This window comes from Dicentrarchus labrax, unplaced genomic scaffold (genome assembly GCF_905237075.1).
Source record: "Dicentrarchus labrax unplaced genomic scaffold, dlabrax2021, whole genome shotgun sequence".
In the NCBI taxonomy this organism is placed as follows: Eukaryota; Metazoa; Chordata; class Actinopteri; family Moronidae; genus Dicentrarchus; species Dicentrarchus labrax.
Genome location: NW_026136704.1, coordinates 34,598,152 through 34,614,373, shown reverse-complemented (window position 1 = coordinate 34,614,373; position 16,222 = coordinate 34,598,152). Strand labels below are relative to the sequence as shown.

Here is a 16,222-nt window from a genome sequence, read left to right as displayed (position 1 = left end):
AATAACCGGAAGTACCAAAATAAAAGCTTGAGGAGGTCAGTGTGTGTTTATAGTGTCAAATAACGAATAAAAACCATCTCATCCGGGTGAATGGACTCCTGGACATGGATTGGACTAAAAGTGTGTGTCAAAATAAGTAATTAGTGATAGTGACCTATCAACACATGGTTAATTTTAATATTCAAATGAGCCATGTGTTGATTGCCACGTGATCACCGCAGTTGCTAGGTTACCACCAGGCTGTCAATCAAACTCTCAGCGACAGAGAACGTAACGTGAGTAACGTGAACTAACGTCGGTTGTTGGACTGAAATTCTGAAAATGCTCATACTCATATGTAGATAGGTAAAGCCCTTTATCCCCAGATAAAACCATTAAGAACAGTTTCTGTGTGATGTTTATTAGACCTATGTAATCTGGATCATACCAAACAAATATCTGCTTGCGTGTCCCCGTGTATGCAAAGTGTCCTCCTGTTTGATGTGAAGGAAATGGCCACCCTAGTCAAAGTGAGCACCCTCGGGCTGGCTATAGTGGCTATACAGGTCACAAGTCCCACACCCTTCATAAGTGACACTAGAAACTCAAAGTACTCTTCAAATACTGTTTCTCCAAACGTGTTTATTATTTTAGGTAGTTATTATCACGATGATCCATGTCCAAGAGTCCATTTCCCCGGATGAGATGGTTTTTATTCGTTATTTGACACTATAAACACACACTGTCCTCCTCGAGCTTTTATTTTGGTACTTCCGGTCACTGGCATTTTGAATTTGCATATTAGTTAAATATTTAGTTTCACCCGAAACATTTAGATTTAACATTTAACATTTAGATTTAACATTTAACATTTAGGTGTAACATTTAATATTTGGATTTAACTATTTAAAATATCTCTAAGTTGACAAATATTGTTGTAAATGTGCAAAAAAGTGACCCTCAAAAATTCATACCAGTTTTTTAAACATTGTCTGAAGCTAAATGTGACAAAATGTTGCTGTTATTTTCAGCGTGATCTGCTTTACAAACGGCACCCCATACTCCTAGTGCTCCTAATGGCATTTGTAAAAATCCAACAGATCTGAACAAAAACACCCATGCAAACAAAATGTATAGCTGTCAGATAAAAAGCATCATTATTTGTGTTACTAACAAAGCAAACACAATCCAGGGAAACGCAGATGGAAATTTGTTCTAAAAAGTAATAATGACCAGTATAAAAAGAAAGTATTATGAGAATTGTTGCGTTGAACATTTCCCACAAATCCATTTTTAGGACTATATTGCCATTTGAATTCACATTAATAGGAATATGTCTGTGCGCTTTGTTTGCTTGACATTTAACACACCTACCAATTAGATTTATAGATTTTCCAGTGAATAGGATAGCTTCAAATGGGGGAAAATATATAGCTGCTAGTGGCCTTTTAGAAACAAAGTCGGAAAAATCACCAAGCTGGCAACACTGAACGAGGGTGCTGGGCACAACCAAGTCAGGGAAGTAACACAATTAATGTTTTCCTGAATAAATGTAAATTCAATTAAAATAAATAGAAAATAACAAGAGAAAATGCTCAAAAAAAAGGCAGACTTATTCAACATATTTTCTATCATATATTACTGGGAACAAATTGGTACTTTTTTACTTCCAGTGTTGCATGCATGGTTATGCCCTAGGTTGTAGTCCAGTACCTCATTCATGGTGGAGAAATCACATTCACAGTTCAAAGATGAATCAAGTCCCTTTATTACTTGCAGCATGGAGAGAAGACCGCAGCATGAATGTTCGCTCCCAGACTTTCAGAATGATCTACCGTATATACCATCCAGTATATTCAAGATCACCTGGATACGTCCTAACAGTATCACTTGTAACTCACATGTGAACATCCTTAACACAATGGTGACTTATTAACAGATTCTTAGCAGATTTTTCCCTACCATAAAAAACACTTAACCGAACTTAATACATTTATTACCCCATTTCACAGTCTAATACAGTAAAAATAAATAAATGCAGCATATTTCTATGATTATTTGGAAATTACAATAATATTCTTTTTAATTTGTTACTTTAACTTCTCAGTTTACTGTAGACAGACACAGTAGATAATACTATAACTCAATTTAGCAGTTTCCTAAAATATTAGTCTTAAATGCAATCAATATTAGAACTTCATTATTCTCAGGGCTGTAGACATTTGCTTAAGCATTTTTGTGAATATTGTGCAAAATAAGCAATAAAAACTTAGAGAGAATCAAAATCATTTATTTCAAAAGGCAATATCAACATGAATACTGAATACTGCTACTTTCAAAAAATGGAAAAAAAGAAAATAAACCCTGTTGGACGACGCTGAGAAGAGATTTCGAGTAGCAAACAGAAACAGCCTAGTAGTGTCTGCTTTAGACTATTGCAATAAACTTAAATTCTTAAATTGCTTGTCAGAGCATAACCTGCTTGTCAGGGCATAACCTGCTTGTCAGGGTATGACCTATAGCTGACTTTTTGGGCCAATGTCAATATTATTTAATATTGTCTTTAACACATAAGTTTGAACACTTGTTCAATAATACAATGGGTCTAAGAAAAAGACCAACGCAACAAATACAGAGGAAATAAGAGTTTAACCTATCCTGTGAGGTATGCTTATGTTCTTGCAAAACCCTTTTAAATTACAATCTCAGAATTTTCTGCAAGAAACTGCTGCCAGCAAAAATATACACCAGTAAGAGAATTTTGAAACACATAAAACTAAAAAATAGTCCTGTGAGTTAGATTAAAATTTCCTCAAAACTCAACTTAAAAGATTTACATTATGTAATCTGCAATGCATTTTCTGCTTTCTGTGAAAATGCAGAATATGCAGAATTGACAACATTTACAAATGTAAGAACATTTTTAAAAAGGGCATTAAGGCCGCTTTTGAAACTATTACAGTAGAGTTACAACATTTTGACAATATGCATCAATAATATGGATCAAAAACAACACTTAGGGAAGAAACTGTAATAGGCACCTGTGCCAATCCAAGCTTGCGACTTGCAGTTAATTTATTAAAATAGTCCTGTGAGGTGGGTTTGTGTTTTTACATCTTAGTTCCGGTGGGAGTCTGGGTGGGTGTGAACGGCCCTGATTCAAATCTTGTGGATCCAGGAGAGATGACCATCAGTTTGTTAGCCGCTATTCCTCTGTAGCATTATTCCAGTGTTGCCACTGTCAAACAATATCAAACAAATATTATACAATCAGGAATGTACAATATACCCTCCAAGCTAATGCTTATAAAGCTAATAATACCAGTTCTCTTGTGGCTTAATGTGGCAATGCCAGACTGTCAAAACAACACATGGACAAACCGAACTAGCTGAATTCCGTTAGCTCATTGTAAAACACACTTCATTAAAAGTCGACACAAACAAAATAAAACTCACCAAAACTATCTCTAGGCGATGTTCCAAAAATCCTATGGTTTGGTTGAAATAAATAATTTAAAACAGTAGCATACTGTTTACGGCCTCTGTCCTGTTGCTCCAAGTTAAGAAGCCCACAATGCATTGCTAACTACAGTACTACACTGTTAAACATGAAAACAGTATTTTAGTTTTGAAAATTGGCTGTAAATTTACATCAATTGCTTACAGTGTATGGTATAATATAGGTCAAACACAGATTAGTGGTAATGTAATGGCTTCAACATAACACAACTGTTATATTATTCATGAAACTGGAGTGTTTCTAAGTTGAGACACACTTAGGATGTTATTACAATAAACAATGAAATGGGAATTTCACAGAGGCTGGTCCCCATTCACAACCTTATAGAGGTGGTAGATCACAATAGATTCGTAAGAGTCACAGTAGCTTCTTCAGTTTCCCCCTAATAAATCACAGTAAAGTCATTCCAGTGTGCGGAGGTCTATTATGATTTTTACCTATATAGTCCTGCAACCTATCAGCACCTGACTGTTCCTGGCTGTGCATGGAGAGTTTTCTTTACTATATGGTTTAATTCAGTAGGCACTGACTGTTGTTTCATATTTGTTAGTTTGTTCTTTCCTTTGCTTTCCTATTTTGTGATAAAATGAACACTGCTCTCCATACAGGCCACGAGCAGGACTTCAAGTCTGGTTCTTACATGGTTTTGGAAAGGATGCATGCTCATATTGCCTAATTTTTTTTCAATGGAGAAAGTTTTTAGCTTCCTGTAATTATTTTGCCAATGAGGGTGTGTGAGCAGCAGGAACTGAAGCATAAAAATGTAAGTAATGTTAAGAATCACTAGTTTCTTCTGCTTGTCCAGGTTTCTCCACCTGGATTAGGAAAACATATGTGAGTCAAAAGCAGTGGAACTGAGGCAACATGTGTGCCATGTGCAGCAATCATCAGCAGCTGTTTCAACTAAAGACTTTAAGAAAGTTGATGTACTGCAGTACTGTCATCACCGTCCTCTCTCTCATTCTGCTGTTCTTTAACTACAGGTGAGTGAAATTACTATTCTGATCTACTTCAGTATGACAGTGATTCAAATATCTTGAGTTTCATGGCTCTAGGTGGGTAGAGAAAGAGAGAGAGAGGGAGAGAGAGAGAGTGACAGACAGACAGACAGACAGACAGAGAGAGAGACAGACAGGTGCACAGCAACAACAGTAGCAACAACTACACTAATAGTAGTGACTGATGATGACGAACATGAAGAAGATGATGATGACGACAACAGCAACGATGGGGGACAATGAGCAGTGACAATAGTTATAATAGTAACTGTAGTAATAATAATATTAATAATAATAATAACAATAATATCAGTGATATTAGCAATGGGAGTCAAGCAGGACCATGGCAGGAGGCTCCACCAGGATCCATGAGAACCTGCGAGATGAGAAAGCACAATAACTCCGGGGAAGAAGTGAAGTTAGTAACATGCATTAGTGGGACATGAATGAGTGCAGAAAGAGAGAGAGAGGAGCTCAGTGCACCATGGGAAATCCCCTGAAGTCTAGGCCTATAGCAGCATAACTAAGGGATGGTTCAGGACTCACGTTGATAAAAACTCTGAGAATCAGAGTACGGGCCAGGAGCGCGGTACACTATAACAAATAGAACTGGCTGCAGTGTTTTCCAGTTTGGGTGAGAAAGACTAAGAACAAGGCTTTCAAATGAATTATAATTTAGTTTAGGTTTAGGGTCCATTAAAACGCTCAAATCATATATGGCTGCTACTCCACCTCCTCGGCCGGTAACTCGAGGAACGTGAGTATTAATATGACTGGGGGGGTGGATTCATTTAGGCTAACATACTAATTCATTCACATTATTTATATGTGTGTTAAAACTAAATTAGGGTTCCAGTTGAGAACCAGTTCCAAGTTGTCCGATCCATCAGAATCCTATGTCACAGAGCTTATTATTTCCTTTTATCAATCACTGGACAAAAAGAGCCTGTATCTGGACCGATCCAGTTGTATTCAAGTTTATGGATCTGCATCCAGATCTGTAAATCATATCACTCACCGACTGGAGAATTATCAACACCTGTTCATTTGATGTGCCCAACTCTTAATATTCACATAATGATAGTGCAAGGAAACGCACTTTGATTTGCATTTTCTTTTGCAGATTTTGTTTGATTTTTGAAGTTTGTTTAACATCTACATGAAAACCAATTAATTATCAAACTGTTTATGTCTTTAGACAAGAGAATATTACTTCGGGCACTAAACATCTTTGTTACTTAAACATGTATTGTTTTTAGGGAATTTGCTGAAATGTTTGATTATGATTTTGTTTCTAAAAATGCTGAGCTGAATGCTCTCTTACTCTCTCGTAAATAGTTTTGAACATTTACCATAGTAAAATGTTGACATCAGCTAAATGATTTGCTGTGGATGCACAGGGTCGACTGGATCAAGTTCTACAAAGCAACCAGTGAGCCTCAGATCTTTGTGCAACCCGCAGTGCCTCAACAATGTGGTCAAGGACAAATAGGTAAACTAATTTATTTCTGAACGCTGCTTTTTAAGAAATGTAGAATGTCCCAAAGAAACATTTCCTCTTCCTGCTCTCCTCAGCTGCTGTTTATTATTTAACTTCCTATTTCCTGTACCTAAACTCCTTGTGATCATTCTTGATTCACCTTAATGCTATTATTGCTGTGAGAAAAAAAACTTTATTCCATCTACGTTTCCTTAAGGACGGTCTCTGTCTGCTTTCAGTCAGACTGTGGATTAGTTCTTTTGTGGTCAGGGTTAGGTCAGGGTAAGTCAGTTGATGTGTACATTGGACATTTGGGGTAATAATATCATTGTTTGCCTTTGTTTTCTCTTTCAAATAAGTTGAACTAACCTGGGAGTGTGTTTCCTACCTGTCTGATTGTCTGACTGTTCATGTGTCTTGACCCATCTGATTTGCAGAGAAATAGGCAGCTTAGTATCTTTTGTGGAAAGACAGACATTAATGTTAAGCACTTATGCACCAACTCGGTCTAACATTTTTCACTCATGCAGTTCCTCAGGGACAAAAGGTCGCAGTCAACAAGACAAAAACGCTGCTCATGTCAGCTTATCAGGAGCACCGTACAGGCAGAAAGGAGGTCAGTGAAAAAAAGCAGGGCACCAACTCCGCCAAGTTTCACTTCCTGTTCCTCTGATCGAGTCCCAATCTGATACTTGTATTTTCTAGATAATACAGGTGCACAGTGTTTTAACCGTAAATTTACCAAAATCCATCTACCATTAGAAAAATCTTTTCTTAACCTAAAGTAGTTTATTCTAATTTTTTTTTATTGTAACCTCAAATTAAAAGTCCATTTACCTTGAGGAGTTGTCCAGGTTTCTGAGGTTTCTCTCTTGATGTTGAGAAGTGTCTGCAACCCCATAAATCAATCAATCCCTCAAAATATATTTGTATAGCATCTTTCATACATGCTATGACAAAGGTTCAAAGAATATCACAGGTGTAGACTAAAAATAATAACTAAATATGATAGCAGAAGTATATGCACACTTTAAAATTTGTAAACAGAAAGTTTAAAGGTTATTCACAGTTAGATGTGAAAATGTTTGTGAAACGGGCTGCAATGACCCCAACGTAAGCTAACTGTGCCTGTCGCCGAGATTGTTATTCCTAAGTGTCAGGCAACATTATGAAAATGATCGCCACAGAGATAGACCATTGTTTAACTAGAAACAGCTGTAACATCACTGTTTCTTGCCACCAAAGACAAATACAGTATTTTACCTCTCATACCATCGTAACATCGTAACTTCATTCAAAGTGGACAGAAACAAAATAAAATCACAAAATCATCTTTGTCAGACTTTCTACAGTTCCAACAATGCCTGACTCTGGTTTGGTTAAAAAAATCCTTAATTCACAAACGTAAAACCTGTATTCTCATATATATTCTCAGTTTGTAACCTTTGTAGGTATAAGTACAACAAAATAAAACAATAAAATAGGTATTTAAAAAAAGATTTTAAGTTTACCTACTCCCCTTAACCTTGTAATAACATCCTTAATTTTGTCTTCTGGTGTCAGGTTCGTGTTATTGCAGTGGTGCTGAGGAGTGAGACAGTAGCCTATCGCTGCCTCCTCTGTTGTCATGACCAACTGTACATCTCTGAAGGTGTCAGCAACATCCACACCAATCACTTTGGTTTTGCATATGGGACAGCAGACATCATGTGTCCTCTCCCCTCAGGCTGTGAGACTCCATCTTATATCACTGTGACCTCTGCTGCAGCAGACTCTGAAGGTAGTCACCCAATGTTTAAAGTAAATTTCACTGCCTGTAGTGTTTGATCCATAGACGTCAACAGACATTTGATATCTTTGTTGGTGATGACTTTATTCAGGTGTTTTTTAAACTTTAAACTTGTTCTTCATGAGTACAGTATATAAACGTTATTGTCAAAATGTATCTGTGGTTCTTTTATGTGGTCACTTAGATAAACCTGACAAAGAGTTTTTGAAAGTGAATAACCAGAAGGCCATAAGTGACTCCTTTCCTTACAATTTCACCGTCTGCCTCTCCACCATGTTTGATTTCACCAACGTGCTGCAGGTAACTTCTGTTGTTTGACTGTCAGGCATTTTAGTGCTTACATGCCCCTGGAGTGTGTCAACTAAACACTTGTGTTGTATTGTAGCTGGTCCAGGGTTTGGAAATGCTGCAGTTACTGGGGGTGAACAGAGTTGTCATCTATAAGACCAGCAACAGCCCTGAAATAAAGCACGTACTGGACTACTACACACAAAAAGGTGGAGTATGGTGGAGGTGGAATATTCTGTGTGTAATTGCACTAGCAGCCACAGTAGGGGTATTTTCTCCATCCATCCATTTTGAATACCTTTCCATTCACCGTTATCATGTGAACAGTGTGCACAGACCTTTCCCCTGCATTGACTTCCTCCCATCTGCTCATTCATGGTTCAACAGTAGCGTATTTCCTCGACTAGCTGGCACTCCCCAGTCAAACTTATTCACAGTTCAGTTCTTTATCCTTGGAAAGACACTGATCCCAATATCAACATGACTTGGAAAACAATGTAATCCCTGACAGCACTATGCTATCCAGTATCCAGAAATCCCCTGCCCCTAAACTGGATTTATATTTGTGTGTACAGTGAGCTTATCAGAGCTGGTTGCTGCTGCACTGAGACTGTACTGTAGAGTCAATGTGCAGCAAAACCAAAGCTAGTTGTTACAAAGCTCCACAGAGCTACAGGTTTCATGATAATTGTCTGTGTTTCCATCAATACAATACAGCCTGATTCAGTACCAGTTGTGTTGCATGAATTTTGATCTGGCTAAATGTTGTGGTGGTTATTTCCAACTTGGATACTGGAGACAGCACTGGCACAAATTGTGCAGGAAGACCGATGTGCTCTATGCAGCCGCACGGACGGTGGGCAGTTGTTCTATATCTTGGATGAGAAAAGAAATAGACTGAGCTACAACAAGGAAGAAATGCATATCTTTTTGGATATCTTTTTTTCCTGCCACAAAAGTGTGAAAAAATTAACAACAACAAGAATGGCGGACTCCCCCACTAACAATTAAAACCGCCATATAATTACTATTTTATTACTTGTTATAATCAATTTTTTCCAATGTCTCCTCAGGTTTAGTAGAGGTGATTCCTTGGTCTATGTCCAGATTCCTGAATGTATCTCGAGGCTGGCTGCCTGAACACGGTCCAGGTGACCTCCACTACTTCGGCCAGATTCCTGCTCTCAATGACTTTATTTACAGATACATGTACCAATCCAGATATGTGGCCCTGCAGGATATAGATGAGCTCATACTGCCCCAGTCAGTCAACAGGTAGCACTATCTTTATGAAATGAGGCAAATGCCTGGTATCAGATTAAGTTCCTTATCAAGTTGTTACATAAGCAGCGAATAAGCAAATATATGAATAACTAATTAAAGGATAACCTCTTTTGTAATGTTTGACTATATTGTATTGTCTGTATTTATAGTGTATTTATTACCCATTTGTACAAATTTACTTCATTCATGGGTGTGTTTTAAAATGGTTCATATATTTTACCACTATTTGAGACCCAATATATCTTTATGTGATGACAATTACCTTAGGATAATTTATAATGTTTAAACAGCAGTTATTGATACTTAATAGGAGTTATATATGTTTACAAATTAAACATAGTGTGCTGTTGTATGTTACAAAGCATGTATTCTTTTTTTATATTCTTTTACCAACGTATTTTTTTCCTTTTAAATTATTCTCTTACCAGTTGGTCGGAGCTGTTGCCTCTGCTGGAAAAGAAATATGGGGCTGACAAGTGTTACATGTTTGAGAATAACGTGTTCCCCAACACCATCACTCTGCCTCCTCCCACCTCCGAAACTCTGCCCCCACAGAGCCGCTGCTGCCCCGGCTGGCAGAATGTATCCGGGGTGAACATTCTGGCTCACCTGTACCAGGAACCCATCATTAAAGAGACTCATTACAGCAACTTCAAGATAATTGTCAACCCCCGAGCTGTGTTCATCCCAAAAGTCCACGGGCTGCTGGACTCACTGCACGGCTGCTCCTGGGTTGACAGGAATATAGCACGGATGTACCACACCAGGTAGACTGATGCTTGTGTACTCACTAATCAGATCACGTGTGATTGCTCTGTTTTTTGTTGGCGGTGTCAGGCTCCACGTCGTAGGGTGTTACAGTGGTCTAACTGTGTTAGTTTAATCAATTAATGGCTATCAAAATTTATAATTATCAAAAGATAATACAAAATGACTTTAATTAATATTAAAGATCATTGGGGCACCACCCTTAAATAAGGGAACGATAGCCAATAATTGATTGATCAGTCCCATAAAAATACACTAAACTATTAATTCCTATACCAAAAATAAATAACAAATATATACACTCTTTATAGTGCAAATAAAAAAAACTTCTGACAATTGGTAGATATACTGTACTTCAAGTATTTTCTTCCTCGAAAAAGTAGAACAGTGTAACAATATGAGGTGCTTTCAATCTAACTGAAAAATACAATGTATAGCAAAACTAAGGAATCCAAATATAAACAGGTAATACATAAGAAATAAAAAATACACCTCCATAAAAATAAATCTCTTTCTCTGGCCATTGACAATCTCACTTCAACAAATAAATCTAAATGAAATGATGCTCTTTAAGCAATGTACCAACAATGTATTCAAACAATATATACACTCTTTTTAGTGCAAATGTAATAAGATGCAACACAACTCGCCATACCTGTCTCTTGTTTACTGACTCCCTTGTGTTGTTCATTGTGTGTCCGACTATGCGTGCTTTCGAACACCTGCTCAACTCTACCTCTGATTGGCTTACCATGAAATTTTACTCAACCTCAGCCAATCGTCAGCATGTACCTTGTCTCGTGCACTGCCCACTAACCAAGGAAGAACAGTAAAAAAAAAAGTCTTTGCCTCTCGGCTTAGAGATCTAGTTGGTCTGCTGAAAAAAACACTGACAAATGAACAAGTTCATGTTTAAAGGTATCCTTGGATCCCAACAGCGGACTGTGACAATTCCTTCATATCATTTGTTCAGGTAGCTGCAAGAAATAACTAATAACCAATAACTAAATCTGATTGTTAGATGCAGTAATTATTGATGAACACATTATTCTTTTGTACCAAATGAACAAAGATAGGGAAGATTTTGTCAAACATGAATTTTAACCTGATCATTGTGTTGTAAAACTTGTTTACATGCACTTGAAAACTACAGATTATACTTTATTTCAATCTGATAAAAACAGTTTAAATCAGTTCTCTTTTAGATTTGTGATCTTGGATTAAAGTGGCGTGTAATATTCAATACAGCTGAGTGTCGCCTCAAATGCAAATTTACTAAAACCAACATTTACTCTCCAACCCTTTCCAAACAGCTATGTTTGTACATCACGTTTCTTTCCTCTTTCTGTCTGTGCAGAGCTCCAAAACAACCCAATCTGACACCAGACCAGCTGATTTATGATGGCCGACTGCTGAGCTACAGTGCCCAGCTCACATTGACTGTCAATACTGTGCTCATGGAGAGTGGACTTCTACCAGAGGATTGTGTGTGTGTGCTAGAACAAGAAGCCAAGTTGTAACAGGATCTTTTTTAACGTCTTTAAGATAAATATATGTTTTAAGGATATTTGCCTTTATTGACAGGAGAGCTCAGGATAGACAGGAAAGGGGGAGAGAAAGAGAGGAGATGACATGCAGCAAACAGCCACAGGTTGGACTCAAACCCCAGCTCTACCAGGGGAGCTACAAGGACGCTGCTGCAAAGGTGTTTAAAGACACATATAATTGAACACACAGCAAACAAACAGTCTTTATTAAACAGGGCTACGTCTATACACCTTTGATAGCAGCTCTCTGAGGCGGAACTTTGGCCCAGCAGTGCTTTGAGCTAAATGCTAATATCAGCATGCTAACACAGACACACACACACACTGACACTGCTAAAGTGTGTGAAACCGGTAAAATGCATCGTTACCTGAATAAAATGACTCTGAGTTTGAATATTGTTGGAAACATTTGGGATAATGGAAGTACACAACTCAACATAATATATAACATAGGTTGCACATCAATGAGCCACACTAGTTTATTTTGACTCAATCACACATACACTGTCCTGCTGTACGAATACTCGCTAGAGCACCAAATGTGGATTAATCCGCCACAGAAAATAGTCCCTAATGAGTGCATTGCAAATTTCTTCCCCTTTGAGTTCAAAGAGCTGCATTTCCTGTTTGTATCATTATTTCCTTGTTTGGGTTATTTTTTCCATACTGTATAATTCATTTTCTTTTGTCGATCACAGTTCTGTATCAGTTACTGTTCAGTAAATGAATGAATCTGTTGAGGAGCAGGTCTTCTAATGTTTGCAGACAATAAAACACCTCTGGCAGCTTCAGTTGACAGAATATTTTGTATCTATGCTAGCACTGTTCAGATAAAAACAACGGTACATTAGAATTGCACCAACTTACCAAGAGAAGGCTACATTAACTAAATATAGATGACAAGCCATTGCACTGATGTTCACTGTCGTATATGTTTCTGTGGAATACCTTAAAATGTGAGAAACGTGAAGAAACTGTTCACAAAAGACAGAAGGAAATATTAACTTGAAACTGTTGCTGCCTTTTTACACATTTGTTCATTAAGTTATTGTGTAATGTCATTGTCTGAAGAAAATCCTACTGTATTTGTAATAAAGGTTTGGGACTGGATACATTTTCAGTATATATTTGAAGTCTTACTGCGTTATCATGTCTTACTTTTTTCACCTTTTGTAGTTCCCCTGTGTGTCCACTGGAGGGCAACAAACATTCATGATTCCACATGAGCATCAAGGCAGTTAGGACAACTTGATCTCCAGACCAGGAAACTGTTCATTTAGTTTTTCATCAATAATTATGTTATTTGTAATAAACACATTAGTAAGGAATATATTGATATTGATAAAATTATAATAATGATAATTATACTGACATTAATCACAAATATGTTGTAGTTGTTGCAGTACCATAATGTGACCAGTGGGTGGTGCTGAACATTCATGTTTCTGAAAAGAAAACACATCAAAAGTCAGCACCACTAGTGTCAAGATACAAACAGTACAATACAGTTTATCCACTGCTAAGTATGTAAATGAAGGCAAACGAATTATTCACAAGAGTTGTTTTTATTGTCGGGATTATACTTAAATAACAAAGTGTCTGTACAGTGTATTAGTACAGATCTCTCTCTCTCTCTCTCTCTCTCTCTCTCTCTCTCTCTCTCTCTCCCCTGTTTCTCTTTATTAATCATTAAATATTGTTCGTTTATCCCTCCCTTTTAAATGAGAAAGGATTGTAGTGGGAGAGCTGGGTGTCAGGTGTGACTGTGTGGCAAATAGTTTTAGGTAGGAGGCCCCAGTTTCCAGCCCAAGCTTCCCCAGATATGCATTCCCTTTTCCCAGATTTACAATACTTTTTTTTTCCTTATTAAAACCCTGTTCCTGGAGCACATGCATTTGGACTGGTTGTAGTGGCTAGGACAGTTACACCCTGTTTTATGTGCACTGCATTATCCTGTTATTTTCATCCAACAAACAAAACTTTTCTGTATTTGACATTTGAAAATCATATGTTGATTTTGTACCTATTGAATTCTAACTAGTAAAAAACTAGTAAAACCTGAGTTTTAATTTGTAGTCAGCTTGTTTAATCTTTGTGTACAAGACACCAATTGTAAATTTCAATTCAAATTTGTCCAATTTCTGTTTCAATGATGTAAGCTCAATTTGTAATGGCTAATCGCTGATTTACTGTTAAGCTTCCATCCAAAACCTCATATACTGCACAGCTCAAAGTATGGATATGTATGAATTTCACACTCTAATATAACTGTTGAACATGTAAATCCAAAACTATGGTCTAAGAGCCAGCCCTGGCAGGGTTCCCCCATTTTCCAGCACATTTTCCATTAGTTTTCTTAACAATGCAGGACAGCACTTGCTCACAAATGGTCACTTTGTTCCTCCTTTTTAAAGATGCCGGGTTCATGAAGAAGTGTCTCAGTTTCATAACATGAAGGTGGTCAGCATTTATGAGACGCGCCTTCATTTTCATTTCTGCCACATTCTCTCCAGTGAATTGACTAGATTTTAGTACAGTTTTCCTTCAAGCTTTACTTTAGTTCATAAGTAACAGTTCATATTAAGTAGAATCTAACCCAAAGGCAATCGTTTATGGGTAACTCTCTGGGGCACGCCAAATGGATAGTGACAGGTTAAGGACTTTTACTTTAGAAAGGAGGTTTGAACGCATGGAATTTCCAGTGAGCGATGCTAGTTCTAAGCTGCTTAGATTGTACATAGAAATATAACTGTGTAAACTTTTGTCAATATGGACATGCTACACATGAGTAGATCGGTTGGTGAAATTTAATCGTGGAATTCCTTTTACGGAAACGGTGAGCACCAAAGCGTAATTCATTCATTCAGATTTACCAGCATGGTAAACACGAAAAATGAAAGTGGTGACTAGCAGTAATAATAAGTTGCCGTGTGTTATATGACATATCCACGCACCCATGTGTCAGATGACAGGTGGTTTGTGTATGTCATATGAGGTGAGGAAGGGTGTAAGTCAGGTGGAGGAGTGGTGCTGTTAAAAAGAGGGGTAGATAGTGAGCTATTTTAAAATACAACTACATTTTCTCTGTATGGGCCCTATTTAAATTAGGCTTTTGTAATCTTATATAGGAGTACCTTTAGAGCTGAATAGTGTCCTATGAGCTGTATGCTAGGCCCACAAAGAGACCACAACTGCTCTGACTGACTGTCTGATAAAATATTGCTGGGAGAAGTTTATTATACCAACTGATCTTTTGTCCCCAATAAAGAAAACGGTAACCCCATGCTGTTTACATTTATGATGTCTTATTTTTTCTCCTGTACAGCACTTTGGTCAACTTTGGTTGTTTTTAAAGTGCTTAACAAATAAAGTTGGATTGGATAGTCAAAGGAAGGATGATTAAATTACTGGGGGAAGATTTAATCAACTCTATGTAAAACATTAACCTTCTAAATTGCCACAACTTCCACTGGGACGTGCAGGCTCGATCTATGAACTTTTAACATCAAGTGTAAATTATTTAGACTCTTAGCTTTTTTCAGTTTCTTCAAGATTATAGCTTTCTGTTTGTGTTATATTGTTTTAAAGCTGTCTGGTTGCTTTCTTTTTATAAAATGTGGAATTTGTCAACAAAATAAATATAACTCAACAGGTGAATTCTTTTCCACACACAGGAAACTGTTAAGACAGTAATTTGTAGCCCGACATGTGTTGATACTAAAAGCCCCACTTCACGTGCACATATTCATTTCTTTTCTGGCTTTTAGCCGAAGAGCTAATCTCACCAGCAGTGGCTGTGGATGTGCCTGTTATAAATATTTAGTCTATTTGTACATTCAAACACTGAACACGCCATCAACATTTGAGCTGATTCGACCCACTCCTAAGTGACTACATTAATTCCAACAAGTATCAAGTTCCCATGTTTACTATAAGGGCCCCTCCCACCTGACCCATGAGCCATGTAAACCAATTGGCAATGCCATGGTGTCACATCAGTGCTCCCACTACAATCCTCCCTCCTTTAAAACAGTTTGCTCTAGCTGTAGTCTTAGAATTAGTAGATTTATAGAGAACAGAATGAGGTATAAATAAACAATGTTTATGCCTTTATTCTGCTGCCTGGTAATTAGTCCAGTCCTTACAATACTGAACAATTAGTCTGTAGGCTCTGACTGCAGCTGTAAGTCTCAATGTCATAACCTTTTGTCAACTTTTTTTTACATTTTCAAATATAAAATACTACTTATACCATGGATTGACTGAATAGCCTACTTGATAGTTATTATTCACTGAGAGATGTGTATCCATATTTCCGAATATTCCCAGCTAAGCAACATTTTAAATTCAATATTTGGATCAGTGTCAGTCCATTGCTTTCCATGTCATTACAGTTGTAACATACTCGATCGTCAATCCTTATCTTGTTGAAAAAAGGTGTGCGTCAGTGAGGAGTGCCACCAGGCCCCTACATGGTCTGGACTGGTGCCAACACAAGTCGCCGCTGCTGGAAAGCGCGAGTCTCATTTCGCGCATATGAAGTTCCTCTTTTTGTGACGGACACACGCG

The 16,222-nt window shown here is 37.5% G+C and overlaps 1 protein-coding gene across 1 annotated transcript; it reads left to right on the top strand.

Moving 5' to 3' along the window:
- The first annotated feature begins 206 nt into the window (after positions 1–206).
- Positions 207–12,792, top strand: LOC127362753 (uncharacterized). The gene is made up of 10 exons (XM_051398855.1): positions 207–275; positions 4,305–4,482; positions 5,898–5,989; positions 6,508–6,593; positions 7,541–7,757; positions 7,951–8,066; positions 8,152–8,263; positions 9,128–9,329; positions 9,767–10,105; positions 11,464–12,792. The coding sequence occupies exons 2-10, from the start codon at positions 4,364–4,366 to the stop codon at positions 11,624–11,626; spliced, it is 1,446 nt and encodes a 481-aa protein (XP_051254815.1). The 5' UTR covers positions 207–275; positions 4,305–4,363; the 3' UTR covers positions 11,627–12,792.
- The last annotated feature ends 3,430 nt before the right edge of the window (positions 12,793–16,222 follow it).

Excerpts from the sequence above, each read along its gene's own strand:
- LOC127362753 (XM_051398855.1), top strand. The coding sequence starts at position 4,364 with ATGTGTGCCATGTGCAGCAATCATCAGCAGCTGTTTCAACTAAAGACT. Across the intron at positions 9,330-9,766 it reads CTGCCCCAGTCAGTCAACAG|TTGGTCGGAGCTGTTGCCTC; the intron begins GTAGCACTATCT and ends TTCTCTTACCAG. Across the intron at positions 10,106-11,463 it reads GCACGGATGTACCACACCAG|AGCTCCAAAACAACCCAATC; the intron begins GTAGACTGATGC and ends CTGTCTGTGCAG.